The sequence below is a fragment of the Podarcis liolepis genome (genome assembly GCF_965112155.1).
Source record: "Podarcis liolepis genome assembly, chromosome: 14".
Classification (NCBI taxonomy): domain Eukaryota; kingdom Metazoa; phylum Chordata; class Lepidosauria; order Squamata; family Lacertidae; genus Podarcis; species Podarcis liolepis.
Window position 1 is genome coordinate 39187426 of NC_139569.1, and position 20097 is coordinate 39207522.

Consider the following 20097-nt stretch of genomic DNA (forward strand, 5'->3'; position numbering starts at 1 on the left):
TGAGGAGGGTAGATGGAACCATGAACGGTAGCTTATGATCAGTGCTTATTTCTAAAAAAATGTTTAGGGGTACAGTAGCATAGCTGTCAACTTACAGATTTGAAAATAAGGGACCATCAGCCTCGAAAATAAGGGATCAGCAGCCAAAATAAGGGATTTTAGTCAACTGGCCGGCAGGGAGGGAGGGCGAGGAGCTGCTTCCTCTGAAACCCGGGAAATTTAAGGGACATCAATCAATAAGGGACAGGAGTGGGACACGGCGCTGGGATAAGGGACTTTCCTGCCAAATAAGGGACGGTTGACAGCTATGTACAGTACTCTCATTTTGACTCAAGAAAATCATAATTTTGTAGTTCAAATCGGGAAAAACAAACACAGTAAAAGGACATTCGGGGTAGCAATAGAACTGATGATTCACCATGCTAGAGAAGAACCTAAAAAATTCAAAAAAAATAGTTTCTTCTCCCGTTAGATTCACAAAATGTTTAGTGGTAACCCCAGAAAAAAAGAGCACTGCTTATAATAACATTTATCTTATAGGCTCATTCGATCATATGTGGTAAGTTTTATTTTGTTTATTTTAATTATTGAATTTATATGCTGCCCTATACCCAGAGGTCTCAGGGCAGTTCACAGAAAAGATCACAATATATAAAAGCAAAATAAAAACAATAACCCAAAAAAGAGCCACATTTTAAAAATGTCAATCAGGTCAGCAAAAGGCTGGTTAAAAAGGAATTATTTTTGCCTGGCGCCTAAAGGTGTATAATGAAGGCACCAGGCGAACTTCCCTGGGGAGAGCATTTCACAGATGGAATTAAAAGGATTTGTGGAAATTTCAAAAATGATAAAAACGGACGTTCATATAAGAATCACACATTGTCTCAAACGTTAACAAACAAGCCCGGCAATCCTATATACACTTACTTGGTTTAAGTCTCAATGTGGTCAGTGCAGCTGATTTAGGATGAGCGTATTGCCAAGCAGCAATACGTTTACCTGGGAGTGCCGTAAGTCCTACTGAACTCATTGGACTTACTTTCGAGTAAGCATTGTTTAGGATCGCACTCTTAAAAGGGCACAACAGTTTTGTGGACTAGCGTTTTTCAGATGCCACAAGAAGGTTCATTGCTTTTGCTGCCACAGGCTAACATGTCCGTCGCTACAGAAATTAAAACAGATGTCTGCAGATTCAAAACTGGTACTACTGTCTATATCTGCTGGATATTACCGTGTATATATCTTGCTTCATAAAGAGCAGGCCCCGTTTTTACTTGGTCAGTTTGTATGGAAATACTGTAGTGAAAAGGCAGGAATCCAGTGACTAATGTGAGACCCCCTATTCCTCATGAATGTGATTTTGGTAGCAATTACAAGAGATCGTTGTCATCAAAACACCACTCTATATTTCTCCCTCTTTCCGCCTATGGAGCTCTAACAATTCTACATGAAGCAGTGACTGTAGACAGGCATTACTTTGTCTTATTTTATGCTCTGCCTGACTTTTAGTGACATTAGGCCGCTTGCTTCTAATTGGAATTCCTTGTTGAAGAACTCCTTTAACTTTATTATCTGCAGGGCTGGCGGCCGCACTGATGGACACCAAGGTTCAAAGAACAGCTTGACCTGTCATATAGCTGTTTTATATTTATATTTATTTTTATTAAAATTCTTTTTTATTAAATTTCTGTTAAAAGGAACAAATGGCAATCCTCATACACACATATAATCTACCTCGCCATGAAATGTTGCAATTCAAACCCAGATGTGGACTGTTTAATTGTGATGAGTTTATTCCTTTCACAGGTCATAATCTTGAATGGTTATGGGAACACAAATAGTCCCTATATATTCCTCATGAACAAAAAATTGGATCTCTTGTAGCCCCTCGCAAGACTGGGGGCATATTGCAACTATGCAAGCTTGAAAACACTAATTTATATTGGTGCTCAAAATAATTATAGACATCTCAGTGACTGAATCGTGTAGGTTTGAAACCTTAATGAAAAATATGAAGGCACAATTAAGTCCACAAACCCATGCATGCTTACTTGGGATTATATACAACTGAATTCACTTACCGTATACAGTACTTACTTCCAAGTAAATATGCCTCAGCAAATGAGCCCTAACAGGAGAAGTACCGGTATATGTGAGAAGGGCTCCACCCAGAGGAACACAAAACAGAATGCAGTGGTGATAAACCAGAGCAAATACAGGTGAAAACAGGATAATTTTTGTGCCTTTATAAGGAGTGCATACCATATTTTAACCTTCATTTTAGGAAAACTACAGTATTTAGAGGAGTGGCTGGTTTAGAAGACTTGGCTGTGAGTTTGTTCCTAACTGTGGTTCCTTGCTTTGTAGCCCCTCAAATTTATTTAATTGGGCTAAGTAAAAATGGATTTGGCAAAATATGCTGTCTGTCTCAAATACAGCTGATAGATTTTACTCAAGAGCTTGCATTAAATCAACTCTATTTGGTATTGAATGATAAAGCAAAATATCCTCATATACCATAGAATCTGGCTATTCCTTGCTCAGAAGCTGCTTTAGTGTTATAACTTCTGAGGTAGTCTAATGAAATATCTTACAGGAGTTAACAGTTTATACTCCTGTAAACGTCTTTATCTAAGACCTTTCTGGTGACACAGTACTGCAAGATCAGCAAAAGCTTCTGAAATTTTATAAGAATGTCTCTTAAAGAATGACTTTCTCCCTGTAAAGCTAACTGCGGCAGGAACTACCGTCAGGTTAAAACATGTATTCCTACTATATAAACTCAACATTTTTTCTTGGCAACACCACAATCCCTACAGCAGCCCTATTCTTTTAGTACTGTTAAATGGCATAGCAAGAAGAGAAAAGTTGCTTGATAGAATTTCAGATATTTTAAACAAAACCAGGAATATTTTTTCCATTTAGGCAGCTGGATAGGAAACAACCTGACCATGTATTCTAACCATGCAGTCCTAATCATGCCTACTTAGAATTAAGTCCTATTGAATTAAGTGGAGATTTCTTCCAGGTAAGTGCATTTAGAATTGCAGTCCTAGGTAAGTTGCTAAAAGCTTGAAGTAAACAGTGTGTTGATTTTTCAGTAGCATGGTGCTTATCTATGACAAGCCTAACACATTGCTTTAATATCTCACTCTGGAGGCCACTGAGTGCTACAATGACGGAGTTCTGGGTTTGTTTTAATTGTTGCATTGGTGACCAGCTCAAAGTGGTGAGTTGACCCGTGAATTAAGTTCCAGCTGTTTCCCTTCAGTAATACAGTGACTTTAATTTACAGATGATCTTGTGATCCTGGAATAATAAAATAAAACAAATCCAGAAAGCGTTGTCAGCATTTGTATTATAAGCACAAGCAGAACTGGGGGAATAATTATTAAAGCTTGCTTAGTGACATTAAGAAAAAATATTTAGGAAATTGACTTCCGCGGAAATGGTACAGAACAGCACATGAAAGTTTTCATTATGAGGAAATGGAAAGTGAGCCTGGTTAAATAGTGGATATTCATTATAGGTGGATTATAAACAATATCAACTTGAGAAGCAAAGTAATAATTCAGCATTTGTGTGCAATATTTAGAATGGCTAACAACTATGACTTTCCCAGTTTTATAATTCCAAACCATCTTTTTGAATGAGACGTGTTTTTCTTTCTCATGGTACTCCAAATAAGAAGCCTCCAAGACTTGACCGAAACATGATAGGAGAACCAATGAACTTTGTACCCATTGCCCACATTGGAACAAAAGAGATGGCTAGTGCCCTTCCATCAGTAAGTATGTGCTTTAATATGTCTTAATAACTGGATTATCTAATATTGGTATGATTATTACTTCTTGAAGACCTCAGCTGGCTCACAGTTTGAACTGCAGTCAACTGCATAGCAACTTGTGAGTAAATCCCAATGAATACAGTGAGGCGTGCTTCTGGGTAAACATGCGTAAAATGGAAGGCATGGTTGTTGTAAAAAAGAATCTTTAGTATTATTGAGTAAAGTGTGTAACCTAAACTTCTTTGCTTGTCTAAATGTCAAGCATACAGCAGCTCCATATTTTTATGTAGAAGCTAACCAAAGGTTTAATAAATGTACACAAATTAGTGACATTATTTTATTTTTGAATACATATTAGGACAACCATGGGCGTAGGCAGGATTTGTCAGGGGGCAGAATGTCAGTTAAGTATTTTTATTGATTTAATTGCTCTAGGGCAGGGGCAAGTAGGAATTGGGATTTACTCACTCTAGGGGGAGCTACACCAATGAGGGCAATCGCTTTATTGGGCCAAGCAAGATTTCAAACAAAACAATGTTCAAATTTTTGAGTTCACCAGAATTTATCAGGCTAGATCAGGGGTCAGCAAACTGTCCCTCAGAACTTGTGGGGGCCCAGACTATATTTTGAAGGGGGGAGGAATGAACGAATTCCTATGCCCCACAAATAACCCAGAGATGCATTTTAAATAAGATTTTACATTCTACTCATGTAAAAACAGACCGATTCCCGGACCATCTGCGGGCCTGATTTAGAAGGCGATTGGGCCAGATCCGGCCTCCGGGCCTTAGTTTGCCTACCCATGGGTTAGATGGCTGAAAGCACAATGGGGGGGGGGAGAGACTTTTCAAGCAATCTGAGAGGAGGTATCAGACAATCAAATGAGGCCCGTTCAGGTACAGGTTTGTTGTACCCAGCTCTTTTGGAAGAACACATAATATTTGAGCCTGTCTGCAAACTTAGCAACCATCTGTTAACTGCATTCTGCGTCCATAGGTGAAACACAGCCGACTTTAGTAGAGTTGATCTTTACCTCTGACTATATGGGAACTGCTTATTTATACCTATGTGTTCTGCCTGAAAATAGAGGCAGAATGGAGCTAGTTTTTAATATGTGCAGACATGAAGGCTCAAATCATTGTTTTTTCCCCAAGAGTTGGGTGCAACCTGAAACCTGCAATACACCTGTAAACATCTTATCTGAATGTCTGACACTACCTTCCACACTTTAGACTATTGTCAGATGCTGACAAGGATAGTAGCTTGGGTAGTATTTTTTCTCTTGCATTTTTTGTTTTGTTTTACCATCTAGCCTGATGAAATCTTAGGAAACTTAAGTTTGTATGCAATTTCATGAATTACGGTTAGTCAAATAAAGGTATTGCCCTAATGTATTTTGGAATTTATTCTACTGACAATACTTAAGCCAGGCTGTCTGCATTGGGAGTTAGTTTTAATGTAGTACTTTGACACAATCTTGTGCATGCTTACACAATTCTCAGAAGCCAAACAGACCTCAGTAGCACATATTCTCAGGTGTGTATTGGATTGTAACAATGTCTAGTCAGGAAAGTATAGTGAATGCAAGAATTATAGACTGATACAGTTATATCTCTTCTAGGCTGGGCAAATTCAGGAACAAATGGATTCCAAAGAGGCTACAACAACAATAATTCTACAACTGCAAAGGTGTAAGATGTCTGAATGAGAGAATGAAATGCCAGTTTGGGGATGTGATGCTTTGGAAGCAGCTGGCTGTAAGGCAGAGAACTGACCAATTTTATTTTATACATTGTTATATTTAGACTACTAATCTGCTGGTAAAGCTGTGAAATGCTAAATTTAATGCCAACTCTTGTTTCTGTCGAAGCCTGTTCATGCTGGAGACTGAATCTTGACATAACCATTTAGATAAAGCATCATGACCACAATTTGTTGTCTAAAAGCAGTATTTAAGATGGTAGCTACATTTTAATGAACAACTCCACTAAAGATGCCTCAGGTTTTGTAGTTCTGCTGGGGGATGGGAGAAACTAGGTTACACTGCTTTAAATTTAGAAAATTGCAGAGTGATTCACAAACTTTGGCTCCCACTGCCTCCCGCAGTTTGGTCAGGCTCATGTTTGAGCCTCCAGTAAGAATCTTGCGCAGAGAAACAGGCATGAATCGCATGGTCTTGGTGTCCCTGATCTTTGGAAATCCTGCTTGAGCAGACATGTGTCGCTATATTAAGCATTCAGTATATGAAATACTATAGAATTTATTCTGGGCGTGAAATTCTACAAACAATATTGCCTGTCTTTCTGAACAGATATTGTGGAGGCTGATCTCACTAAAGGCAAGTTTGTTTTTTTGCTAATATGCTTCTTGTCATAGATAATGGGAGTGTAGTATGATCCTATCTAGAGAGCATCTTAAAAAGCAGAGACATCACCTTGCCAACAAAGGTCCGTATAGTTAAAGCCATGGTTTTCCCAGTAGTGATGTATGGAAGTGAGAGCTGGACCATCAAGAAGACTGATCGCTGAAGAATTGATGCTTTTGAATTGTGGTGCTGGAGGAGACTCTTGAGAGTCCCATGGACTGCAAGAAGATCAAACCTCTCCATTCTTAAGGAAATCAGCCCTGAGTGCTCACTGGAAGGACAGATCGTGAAGCTGAGGCTCCAATACTTTGGCCACCTCATGAGAAGAGAAGACTCCCTGGAAAAGACCCTGATGTTGGGAAAGATGGAGGGCACAAGGAGAAGGGGACAACAGAAGACGAGATGGTTGGACAGTGTTCTTGAAGCTACAAACATGAGCCTGACCAAACTGCGGGAGGCAGTGGAAGACAGGAGTGCCCGGCGTGCTCTGGTCCAGGGGGTCACGAAGAGTCGGACACGACTAAACGACTAAACAACAACAACAACATGATTCTATGCCTTGAATAATAATCAGGCACTGGCAAAAAGTTTATTTAAAACAGCTTTTTTCACCACGACAGCCATATCATATTCCCTGGAAGACTTTGTGAAGCATGCAAAGTAATGAGTTTGGTGAAGAATGCTCATGTAAAAATAGCTGAGATCATGTCTCGTTCAAAAAGGAACAGGTAAGGGCTTTTTGTTGTTATTGTAATTTGTAATATTAAAAATCTAGAAAGGATTCAATTTTAGATGTTGCGTGGTTATCTGTCAAAGTTATTACCCATGTCCTAAACTCAGACTCATAATTACAATTGCATTGCTATACAATTAACCTTTTCGCTGCTGAATACTGTTGTCTCTTACAAGTAAACCACTAGTAGTGGAAAAACTGTGTACATATTCTGCAAATCTAGCAACTTTATCTGAATCATCAGGAAAAATCTGCTATTGGCACTTGACTTCTTGTAGTCTGGGCTAAGTATCCAAGTACTTAGATTCAAAATTGTTTTGATAGGAGTAAGTTGAATATACAATGGTCAAAAGATACTTTTAGAACAGAACTGAAGCATGCTACTATGACCTTCAAAAATGAGAGTACAGTAATTGCAACATACTTTCAGTTAAGTAATTTCGTTGTCCCCGAGAGGGGGCAATGACAATAAAGATATTATTATTATTATTATTATTATTATTATTATTATTATTATTATTATTATTATTATTAGTTTCATGAAGTGAAAGCGTCCAGGTTTGAATAAATATGCCGATCTCACCTCAATTTCCTTTAAGAAGATGGTGCCATTCATTTAACTATTGATATCAAGTGCCTCATTTGTTGCTGTTTTAAACATTTTTTTTTATTGAAATGTTTGTGTATATGTGTAAATGTACTGCTCAAAGGCATCTAGAGAGTTGTGAGAAGAGGAAATACTGATACAGTTGTACCTCGGGTTAAGTACTTAATTCGTTCCGGAGGTCCGTACTTAACCTGAAACTGTTCTTAACCTGAAGCACCACTTTAGCTAATGGGGCCTCCTATTGCTGCTGCACCGCCGGAGAACGATTTCTGTTCTTATCCTGAAGCAAAGTTCTTAACCTGAAGCACTATTTCTGGGTTAGCGGAGTCTGTAACCTGAAGCGTATGTAACCCAAGGTACCACTGTAATACTGTTAAAATCCCTGTTCTTGAGTACAGGTGCTGCCGAAGTGCTGATGTTCATTAATTATCCAGTGCGGTAGTCTTAAATATTTAAATTAAAAGGGCCATAGTTCAGTGGCAGAGCATCTGCCTTGCAAGCAGAATGTCCCAGGTTTCAATCACTGGCAGCATCAGGTAGGGAGAGATTCCTGCCTGAAATCCTGGAGAGCTGCTGCTAGTCAGTGTAGGCAATACTGAGCTAGATAGACCAATGGTCTGACTTTTATAAGGCAGCTTCTTATGTTGTTCCTAATGGCTGCATTACTGATTGGATGGTGTTGTAGATCATTAAATGGCAAACACAGCACAAATGAAATTGTACCAATTTAGATCAAACATGACACACATAGTCATACCTCTGGTTACAGCCGCTTCAGGTTGCGTTTTTTCAGGTTACGGACCGCCGAAACCTGGAAGTACAGGAATGGGTTACTTCTGGGTTTCGGCAGTCACACATGTGCAGAAGTGCTAAATCGCACTTTGCGCATGCACAGAGGCACAGAATTGCAACCTGCACGTGCGCAGACGTGGGTTGCGAATGCTGCGGGTTGCGAACGTGCTTTCCGCACGGATCATGTTCGCAACACGAGCGTCCACTGTATACTAAAACATTTTTGAAAATTCATTTTTGTTTTAAATGTTAAGGCTGCCTCAGAATGAACATGGTGTTCCATAAACATTACTGTAGATATATCCATGATTATTACTACAGGTAAAGGTAAAAAGTAAAGAACCCCTGGACGGTTAAGTCCAGTCAAAGGTGACTATGGGGTTGCGGCGCTCATCTCGCTTTCAGGCCAAGGGAGCCGGCGCTTGTCCACAGACAGCAGTTCAAATCCCCGTGACAGAGTGAGTCCCCGTTGCTCTGTCCCAGCTCCTGCCAACCTAGCAGTTTGAAAGCACACCAGTGCAAGTAGATAAATAGGTACCGCTGTGGTGGGAAGGTAAATGGTGTTTCTGTGCGCTCTGGCTTCTGTCACTGTGTCCTGTTGCGCCAGAAGCAGTTGTCATACTGGCCACATGACCTGGAAAGCTGTCTGTGGACAGACACCGGCTCCCTTGGCCTGAAAGCGGAGATGAGCACCACAACCCCATAGTCACCTTTGACTGGACTTAACCATCCAGGCGTCCTTTTCCTTTACACCCAGAATCACCTACACTAACATGGGAAATCATAACATTTCTTCTCCTTCCTGTCTCGAAACTCATGCTTGGAGGAATGATTTCAAATGTAACATTTGACTGTGTAACCTGAGTACCATATAAATCCACTGGATATTAGTAGATTCCAGTAGGGCAGGACCACACCTGGGGCAAATGACAGGCAACCTGGAATGTCACATGCATCCAAAAAGGGTAACATTTGAGCTCATGATTACCAAATATTCTGAGTTTTACTAGCCTCAGCAGAACATGCATTCTTTCTGTCCAATATAAAGATTTGGCAGGGGGTGGGGAATGTTACACTATTAAAACAAAGACCAAAAGACTTGTCCTTGGGCCTTCTCAATAATAAAAAAACTCTTAAAATTTTAAAAATCTTATGCCCCACTCATTCTCCCAAAAGGGAGCTCAGCTGGGCTTGCAACCTAAGAAAATACGGGGAGGTGGGGGAAAAAAAGAATTTCAAGTGTTTTTAAATGGTGAAATTGTTCTGGAGAGGTTTCATACACCTTGTGCCGCCTTGTCTCCTTTACAAAGCGAAAGGGAAGAGACACTTCGGTATTGGGCGTGTTTTGTTTTGGCTTTTGGGCAACTCTGAACAGGCGCAGGAACCCGGCGAGGAATTCTGAATATGCTCAGAGAACCGTCGGCCGCTCAAACTCGCCACATTTCCCTACCCGACAGCCGCCAGCCCCCGGGGCCTCAAAAATAAGCCGCCGTCTCTTTTCCCCCCGCTGCCCAAAGGCCTCGAGGGCTGCCGGAGAGAGACCTTTGAGACATCTTGGGCTTCCCCTCAGCCTCTCCCCGCGGCGAAATCCCGCCCAGAAAAAGGCGACCCGTTTGGGACTCGCCGCTTCAAGACGGCCGGGCGAAACGAAAGGAGAAGCGGAGGAGCTCGGCGGCGAGCGGCCGGCCTCGCGGATACGACGAGAGAAACCGGGGCGTGATTTCGTGTGGGTCTGTTTGTGAGTTAAGAGAAAGAGGCGCGGAGGAGAAGGGCCGCAAGGTGCTGCGAGGGAAGAAGACCCGTTTCCAGACCCGGCGGCGGCGGCGGCGGCGAGGAGTCGAGGAAGGAGGATGGGGGCCGCCCGGCTGCTCCGGGCCGCCCTTTGGGGCCTGCTCCTCCCGCTGGTAAGGGGTTTGCCTGGGCCCGGAAGCGGGCCTCCGAAGCAGCGGGCGCCCGTCGTGCTACTCCGGCGTGCCCCGGGGTGGCGGTCGGGGCGGCTTCCTGAGGGAAACATGGGGAAGCTTTCCTAGCGAGGGGCGTTTCTGAGGGGCAAGGGGCTCGGTCCCGTGTGTGTGTTTGTGACACCGGGTTCTTCTAAAATGCTTTGCCACGTAAACAATCACAGCCCGGGACTAACGAAACTATGGCTGTGGGTAGATCTGGGGGGTGGGAAGCAAAAAGAAACCTCCATGGCTATTGGTAGGTCGGGACGAGGAGCAAACCGGTACCGTGGCCATTGCCGGCGCTCCCGGCTTGCCTCCCTCCTCCAGGGGCACCGGATTAGGAACTGAATGTGGAATTCGAATCAGTGGTTCCCAACCCTTTTATTTTTGCCATGCCCACCTCAGCACCTCTAAAATCCTCATAGCTCCCCCTCCCGTGACATATTATTCTTATTATTCAAAAAGCGAGCTCCTATTCGCCTAGAAGGCCATTCACTGTTAATAACTCATTCTTCAATTGCCCCCCTTAAAAATAAAATTGCCCCCCTGTGGGGCGTGTGCCCCATGTTGGGAACCACGGAGATCTGATGGGAGATGGTGTGGATTTTTTTTTCTTAACCTGGCTGTTCCTATGAATTTACAAAAAGCCTCCAGTTCTAGTAGGTATGGCTTGGTTGTGTCAAAGATTCCAGGAGGTAATGATGGGTCTCTGTGTAGACGTTTGCTGTAGGTGTGTACAGTCATACCTTGGGTTACAGTTGCTTTGGGTTGTGTGTTTTCAGGTTGCGCACCGCACCGAACCCGGAAGTACTGAAACAGGTTACTTCCGGGTTTCGTTGCATGCACAGAAGCACTGAATCACACTTTGAGCATGCGCAGAAGCGCCGAATCGAAACCTGCGCATGCGCAGACACGACGCTGCAGGTTGCGAACGTGGCTCCTGCACGGATCATGTTCGCAACTCAAGCGTCCGCTGTAGATGTGTGTGTATGTACACACACCCTGGCATGATCTCATTCAGCCGCTGTTGGGATAACTGCAAGTCCAGGATGCAGGTCAAGTTTTATCCTTGCCCCCCCAAATGTCCCCAAGTACAGCATTCCCCCTCCCCTTAGAAAAGTGCTTAAAGCACACACCCCCCACACACACACACTTTCAATTTTGTGAGGGAAAGTCAAAGGGTGCAATTCACACCATTAGGTTTGGGAGCTAAACTTGCTCCCTGCCTTTGGTAACTGCAGGCATTGAGAATTATGCCTGAGACTTTATCTGCATCACCCCAACCGAGGTTGTGCTATTAATGTGATGCAATGGCTCTTAGATTGTTACCAGGCCTAGATTTGTATTTGCAATCACTAATGCGGTTTTAAATAAATGATTTATTTATTTGTTAGTTAGTTAGATTTCTGCAGCACCCTTCAACTGAGGATTGCACTGCAGTTTACAGTGTAAAAACACAAAAACACTTAAGGTAATAACAATAACACCACACACACTTTAAGATTGTTTACTTAGCCAAAGACCTGGGGAAGAAGAATGTATTCACCTGGCATCTAAAGATACGTAATGAAGGTGCTAGGCAAGCCTCCCTGGGGAGAGCATTCTACAAGTCAGGAGCCAATGCAGAAAAGACCCGTTCTCATGTTGCCACCAGCCGGGCTTCTTGTGCAGCACACGAAGAAGGACCTCAGTTGATGATTGTAGGGTCCAGGTTGGTTCATATTGGGAGAAGTGGTCCTTGATGTATTGTGTCCTGAGTCATTTAAGGCTTTCTAGATACCTTAGGTCAAAAGTAAGGGACGCAGGTGGGTTAAACCACAGAGCCTAGGATTTGCCGATCAGAAGGTCGGCGGTTCGAATCCCCGCGACGGGGTGAGCTCCCGTTGCTCGGTCCCTGCTCCTTGCAACCTAGCAGTTCAAAAGCATGTCAAAGTGCAAGTAGATAAATAGATACCGCTCCGGCGGGAAGGTAAACGGTGATTCCGTGCACTGCTCTGGTTCGCCAGAAGCAGCTTAGTCGTGCTGACCACATGACCCGGAAGCTGTACGCCGGCTCCCTCGGCCAATAAAGCGAGATGAGCGCCGCAACCCCAGAGTCGGCCACGACTGGACCTAATGGTCAGGGGTCCCTTTACCTTTTTAGGTCAAAAGTTGCACTTTGATTTGGGCCCAGAAATTGGAAGCCAGTGCAGTTGGGCCAGGATTGGTGTTCTAGGCTCAAACTATTTTGTCCCGGAGAGCAACCTGGCCACTGAAGTTTCAGAACCATCTTCAGAGGCAGCCCCACATGTAACAAGTTACAGAAATCTAACCTAGACATTACTAGAGTATAGATGACAGAAGTTAGGTTATCCCTCTCCGGATAGTGCAGCTTGGGCTACCAGCCAAAGCTGATGGAAGGCCCTCCATGCCACCGAGATCACCTGATCTTCAAGGGATCCTGAAATAACCCCAAGCTATGGACTTGCTCCTGCAGAGGGAGTGCAAACCGATCAAGAGCAAGCCACATCCCATTCAAATGGTCTAGGGAACCCCCTACTAACAGTGCCTCTGTCTTATCTGGATTGAGCTTCAGTTTGTTGGCTCTCATCCAGTCCAGGCAAGAAAACGGTCCAGCACATCCCATGCTACACCTGCAGATGTAAACGAGAAGTAAAACATCAGGAAGAACTTTCTGTTAGTAAGAGTTGTTTGACAGTGGAACAGCCTTCCATGAGAGGTGGTGGATTCTCCTTCCATGGAGGTTTTTGAGAGGAGGTTGGATGGCTATCTGTTATGTATGTGCTAGTTGAGATTCCTGCATTGCAGATGGGTTGGACTAGATTAGCCTTGGGGTCCCTTCAAACTCTACAATTCTAAGATTCCTTTATTCTAAGTAGTGCTGTGTCATCAGCATACGGCTGACAATGCACTCCAAAACTTAGATGATTCTACTCATTGCTGAATTGCTCATTGAAAAATAGATATTGTGGGTATCAAGCTTTAACAACTCAGATTTTGAGTATGGTATAATAATTAAAGGAGGCATGCTGGAACCAGCATAGTATAATGGTTTGAGAGCTGGACTAGGAATGTGGAGACTATCTCTTAGCCTAGCCTACTTACCAGGTTGTCCTGAGGAAGAAAGCAAGATGAGCACCGCAACCCCATAGTCGCCTTTGACTGGAGTTAACCGTTCAGGGGTCCTTTACCTTTTTACTAGTGGTCTGACTATATAAGGAAGGTTCCTCTATTCCTGTGTTATGTCTAAACCACTGAGCCTTTGGGGCTTGCCGATCAGAAGGTTGGCAGTTTGAATCCCTGCAACGCAGTGAACTCCCATTGCTCTGTCCCAGCTCCTGCCAACCTAGCAGTTCGAAAGCACGCCAGTGCCAGTAGATGAATAGGTACTGCCGTGACAGGAAGGTAAATGGCATTTCCGTGCACTCTGGTTTCCATCACAGTGTACCGCCTCTTTCCATATGAACCTGCCTGGACCCTCATATTCTGAGGCCTTTCTTCATGTGCCGCCTCCTCGAGAGGTTCAGAGGCTGGCTGGCAACACGAGAACAGGCCTTCTCTGCAGTGGCTCCCTGTCTGTGGAATGCCCTCCCCAGAACAGTTTGCCTGGTGCCTTCATTATACACCTTTAGGCACCATGCAAAAATGCTCCTTTTTAACCAGGCCTTTGGTTGACCTGATTGACATCCTATGCCCTTTTAAAATATGGCTCTTTTTGGAGGGGTGTTATTGGGTTATTGTTCTTATTTTGATTTTATATATTGTGATCTTTTCTGTACATACATTCAATCAATCAATCAATCAATCAACAAAAGTTCTTGTGCAGACATCAGTAGCAGCTTGCTAAAAATATCTACTTGTCCAGATGAACCTAAGTGCTTCCTGCTCAGATATGTAGACTCCGTTTGAGGTAGAGACCTGCACAGTGAATTCTGTTAGCATTCTTCCATGAGTGGGATTGAGGAAGAATTGTGTTACATCAGATTTCTATGTTAAAAAGCTTTGATAACTGCAAAGGGACAATTCGGAGAAGAGGTGGGAGGAGAAGCTTAACCCTTTCCCCAACCTTCATTTCCCCACAACCCCTCCCCACTATAGGGTTGTAAAGTTAGATGTATCCTCACAAATGCATGTCTGGAATCTTGTTTGGGAGTGAGAGGTTAGGGGGGAGTTGCAGGTGAAAAGTTTCAGAAGTACTACTCTTCTGTTTGGGATGCGGGTGGCGCTGTGGGTAAAACCTCAGCGCCTAGGACTTGCCGATTGCATGGTCGGCGGTTCGAATCCCCGTGGCAGGGTGAGCTCCCGCCATTCGGTCCCAGCTCCTGCCCACCTAGCAGTTCGAAAGCACCCTTAAGTGCAAGTAGATAAATGGGTACCGCTTTCTAGCGGGAAGGTAAACAGCGTTTCTGTGTGCTGCGCTAGTGCTGGCTCGCCAGAGCAGCTTCGTCACGCTGGCCACGTGACCCGGAAGTGTCCTCGGACAGCGCTGGCCCCCGGCCTCTTAAGCGAGATGGGCGCACAACTCCAGAGTCAGTCACGACTGGCCCGTACGGGCAGGGGTACCTTTACCTTTACCTTTTTACTCTTCTGTTTCTGAGCTGCAGCTGCTGCTTCTAGTGAAAAGTACAATTGGGAGGAATATATTCTCTGAGAAGCAGCAGTTGTTGCTTTTTATTACACACATTCTTTATTGTAACATGAAATTCTGTCCTTGGATGCGTGTTAGAAATAGGACTTGATTCTGAAGTATTAAATAAGTGTTTGCTGAAGCTTTTTAAATACTGTGCAAATCTGTATGAGGCAATTGATCCTTGATAAGTATTGTTACTATACTGTTACAATCAGAAATCTGAACATCCACTTATACCAGGGATCAGCAAATTTTTTCATCAAGGGGCCTGTCCACTGTGGGCGGCCAAACTATATTTTTTTGGGGGGGGGGGGAGGAACGAATTCCTATGCTCCACAAATAACCCAGAGATGCATTTTAAATAAATCCACATTCTATTCATGTAAAAACACACTGATTCCCGGACCATCCACAGGCTGGATTTAGAAGTCGATTGGGCCAGATCTGGCCCCCGGGCCTTAGTTTGCCTACCCATGACTAATACTGTTGGTACTGTTTTCATTTCATCTTTTGTGCAAACTGTGTTTGGCCTATCAAATCCTTGCTTCTTAAACGAGGGTTAGTTCAAGTTCTGTGCACCTTTGCACAAGCCTGGAAGCTGCAGTTGACCATAGTTTCCTGTTATGTTTGGACCAGGAAACTATGGTTAATGGCTTCTAAACAAGCCCGGATTTCAAAGCATAGTTTAAAGTTATCTTTGTTTGGAAGCCCTTAACAGTAGTTCCTGGTTTACGCATAATGGGAAGCTCTGGTTATCCTTGTCTTGCTGGTTGGTTTCCCATCTCACACCAAGGCAGGAGCACAGGTGCATGAGGATCATGCTTAATAATCCAGGATTTTATGGTCCCAACAAGGAACTACTTCAATGCACTACTATATGTTGGGCTGTCAACATGTAACACTGATTCTGGAACAAATGCGCTGGGCTACCAGTTGGATTAAGAACACTGCAAACCCGGAAGTAGGTGTTATGGTTTGTGAACTTTGCCTTGGAAGCAGAACATGTTCCTCTTCCTGTTGAGTGTGTTCCCTTTGTAAATTGAGTCCCCGCTGCTTGGTTTAAGATTGGACTTCCAGAACGGATTAAGTTCATAAACCAAGGTACCACTGTATCAGTAAATATGTGTTAGGCTTATGCAAATTTCATAGTGCAAATTTCATAGTTTTTAATATGTTGTAGATCAAGCACATGCCAATGTTAGAGTCCCTTTCCCTCATGTTCTTAACATACTAATCTTTCAGTGTTTTTTTTTTTGGGGGGGGGGAATCTGAGCTGTATGAAAATGCTCTGAAAGGCCTTGCTGTGTTCCTAGTAGTATGCTTTTATAAGAAATGATTTGGCATTGCATAATCTAAAACCCTTTCAAAATGATGCTAGTCAACATTTTCATTCGTATTTTAAAGTGGTTAATGGAAAAAATCTTTTTCAATTATAGGTCAGCGGCGGTCAAGGAATCTTGCATGCAATTCAAATCGATAATCCTCTGTTAACAAAGGACTACTGCATATATTATAACTCTGAGTGGACCACCCTTCCTAGTGCCTTAAATAACATTGTAAGTAATTATACTCTTGTATTTCCTATGAATCAAGTGACTTTTCCTTGGGAAAATATGTCACAATCATTCACATCCTAATGGCACAATCTTTCCATCTAGACTATGCCATGTTTGGTATGGGTGTGCCAGAAAAAGTCCTTGAAGTAAGGCTAGATCTATGTGTGCAACAAAATGTAGTGAGAATGAAGTGGTTTTGAGGTCTGAAAAAGTAGAATGGTTTCAGATAATAGTTGCAAATATTCCCCTGGTAAAAGAAACTTGCTGCAAACAGATGACTAGTCTGGATGCTGGACTAGAGTTCTACTTGCAAGGAGTGTTAACGTGGGGAAAACACATAGAAACAGTATCCCATGTCAGCAGTCTGAGTGGTACAGTAAATACAATATTAAACTAAACCACTAAGGTGTCTGGAAGTACAGTTTCTTTGCTAATGACTTTTCAGCTTCATAGTGTCATGATCTTTATTCCATCTGTTTTCAGTAAATAATAAGGCTGTTAGATTAACTGCTTCAGCCATATTACAGAATTCTCTTGCACTTCCAATCTTTTCCTTTTGCATCTTAGACGTATACAAGACTGGAGATCTTGACCCCCAAATTGCTTTGCAGTCCCTCGGATGCCACTCATGAAACTGTCAAGGACAAAGCAATCGTTGTGTCGAGAGGAAACTGCACTTTTGTAGAAAAGGCAGAGATCGCTCAGAAACTCGGTGCTAAAATGCTGCTCATCGCCAGTGACACTGGCATAGTAAGTTCTAATAGACATGGCTGCTTTTGCATGAAAATGTTTTGCTTAAATTGTGGCGGTTGTTTTTGTCACATTACTGTGGGTTTCATTAAGGTGGCGGTATTTTCCCCCTTTTTGAATCCAAGAATCCGTAATCTAGAACTTGTCCGATTTTATTTGGCTCCTGAGGGCCCTACCAAATCTTAATCTAGGGTTAGGATTGAAGGGGCAAGGCTTCGGTCAGTTGCAAAGCAGTTCTATATTTTGGTGGCCATCATCATAAATACCCTTTCCTTCTTGCTGATATTGATGGTGAGAACTGGAGAGGGAAAATATTATATGGGTGATGGCGACAGATAAAAAGCTGGTGTCCAAAATGACACTCATAAAAAGCACTCCTGGGCACTGCCAAGCACTTGTGCCTCTCCAGACAGCAATGAGTCCAGGACTGACCCCAAGCTGCACACCTGATTTTTCAGGTGAGTGCCATCCTGGACTGGTTGCATACAGGGCCGTAGCTAGGGGGTGGCGAGGTGGGCCCCCACCAGGGACACAGGTGATGGTAGGGCACAAAATCGGCTTAAAAATATGTCCATAAATTTAAATATTGAATATTGCCTCATAAGAAATGGTTTTAAATAGAGAGTGAATTGAATGGGGTGGGGGTTGGGGTTGGAGGAGAGGCAGAAAGATGAACTAATTTGTCTGTGGCTAGGGGGCGCACTCTGGACTGTTCTGCGATGGGCACAAGATCACCTAGCTACGGCTCTGGTTGCATACCATGATCCAGATCTGCCATATTAATCTGCAGAAATATGTAGTATGGGCCTAGGGATAAGACAGAATGTTTTGATAGACTTTTAAGTAGAGATTCGTTCAGTAAAGCAGATGCATTATGAGTGTCCTTTTTCTAGAATACTCCTTATGGTAACAAGACTGCAAACATCACCATCCCAATTACACTTGTAAACAATGAAGATATAATCAATTTGAGAGAGGTAAGTACTTTTCTGGATTGCTTCGCAAAATGGGAGTTGAAACGGGTTTGGAAATGAGAGATTTTGATTTCACTTCTGGGCCTCTTTCTTCCCTCTTCTCCCCTCTTTCAGTACTTGGTCAGGTGAAATCCAATCAGATAAATACACTTTTTGCAGCATCTCGTTGTATCTCCTTTGCTCTTTTTTCAGTTTCTGATTACTAGGATGGAAATTTCATAGATACTTTGAAGTCTCTGAAAATACTTTGCTATGTTGTCTTGACTTCAGTAACTTGTTTTTTATCTGCTCTGATATGTTCCTAAAAAGGAAGAGAGATACTGGATGGAACATCTTTCCCCAAAACAAACCACCTTAATCAAGGGCTGTATTCAACTCATTCCTACGCAGAGTTGAAATCAGAGGTCATGACTCACCCATTTCTTTCAATGAGTCTAAGACTTAGTTGGATACAATGACAATATTTGTGCATTATTTTCTTCTCTGACAGTTACTTGACCAATTTCCTCTTTTTTGTTTGTCTTTGTCAGCATTAATTTTTACCACTGTGTGTTCATTTTTCATTAGAACACTTGCAATCAGAATGAAGGAGCATGATGTACTTGGTTTATTAAATGGCCATGGTAGATTATGCTTGCAGCTAAAATCCTCTTTTTTGCATCTTATTTTATTCATTTTGTGTTGCTGCTTTTCATACAGTGGTGATGAAGGTGGGAGGCAGTTTCTTAGAAGAATACAGTGGCCTGGTTTGCACATTGCACTAAGTGACACATGGCTTAGCACAGACCCCTGGAAAGGAGATTGTGGCTACACCTTCCCAGTCATTTTGCTGTTGTGCTGCACTGAGCTACATTTATGCTAAACTAAGCCATGCTAAACTAAGCATGGCTTAGTTTTTCAAACAATAATGATAAAGCATGGGAAGCCATGTTTAGCATGTTGTCCGAACCCTGGTTCATCAGTTAGTTCTCTTCACACTAACCACAAACTGCAACCAAGCTTTCTCCTATGATTTATGTCTCATGATTTTGTCGTCTGTGTGTGAAGGAAAAAACTTAAACACGTTGCAGAGTTCCCAAAAAATAGACCAGAGGCAATTTCATCCAGCAGAGCTTTACTGCTACTGAAGGCAAATGAGCGTAATGGTCACAAATCCAATACATTCAGGATTGGCACAGTCCATAAGAAATCCAGTTGCAACAGACTTATTTTAAACTTAACAACAACTTATAAGACTAAACCTTAACACTATGGCATACAGAACAGAACACCACATCAGAACTAAGACATAGAAAAAGAGAGTTCAGGCTCCTTCTGGCCTTATCATTATAGTCAGCATAACCTTGACAGAAAGGATAACAGAACCAGTTTAAACCAACTGTACTCAGCTTCCCAGAAGGAATAACCCAAACGTCAGAAGCCTCCTGCTTTCACATAGACAAGCTTCAAGAACCCTCTTGAATTGAGCAGAACAGGAAAGATCTCTACACATCAGATCAATACTTTCTGTACTAAGAAATGCAAACTGACAGATTTGTCCAGGAGAGCTGAACCATGAACCTGGGTTCAGACGACACACTAAACCAAAGCATGGCTTAGCTCAATGCAGCACAGCAGCAAAATGATTGGGGATGAGTGCTAGGCATGCCCTCCGAAAGGTCTGGTGGGGCCTGCTGAGGCTGTGGCAGACTCCATTGGGCCCTCCTGCTGCTATGATGGGGAGGGCCCGATGGAGCCCACCTAGCTGTGGAATGTTGAGGGGGGCTGGCCCTCGCATTAAAATTTTTGTGGGTGCCCACGGCCACCCAGAGATGGTGCTGGTGCTGCATGCTTCCATGCCAGTGTTAAGCCATGGTTTGGCTTAGCCCGACATGCAAACCAGGTGAAGATTGAGGTATTGTCAGGGAACTGCCATCGGCTCAGGGGGGAGAGGGGAAAAGCCGGATGGATTACAGAGAGC

At 43.0% G+C, this 20097-nt stretch overlaps 1 protein-coding gene and 1 long non-coding RNA gene across 5 annotated transcripts in view; both read left to right on the forward strand.

Annotated features, from left to right (window-relative positions):
- The first annotated feature begins 569 nt into the window (after positions 1-569).
- LOC310693418 lies at positions 570-6930 on the forward strand. Its single transcript, XR_014519158.1, has 2 exons — positions 570-3787; positions 5409-6930. It is a non-coding gene; the product is annotated as an uncharacterized lncRNA (long non-coding RNA).
- Positions 6931-9358: 2428 nt separating this feature from the next.
- SPPL2A (signal peptide peptidase like 2A) overlaps positions 9359-20097 on the forward strand; it is a 37800-nt gene continuing 27061 nt past the window's right edge. For 2 of the 4 annotated variants that reach the window (XR_014519136.1, XR_014519137.1), the window contains exons 1-4: positions 9514-10188; positions 16294-16413; positions 16981-17163; positions 18057-18140. Coding sequence is in view for 2 of the 4 variants with exons in the window: in XM_083475350.1 (XP_083331476.1) it covers positions 10135-10188; positions 16294-16413; positions 16981-17163; positions 18057-18140 (441 nt within the window). In the remaining 2 variants the exon portion in view is untranslated. Of the gene's footprint in view, positions 10189-16293; positions 16414-16980; positions 17164-18056; positions 18141-20097 lie in introns of all 4 variants that reach the window. The other 2 variants (XM_083475350.1, XM_083475349.1) reach the window with 2 other exon arrangements.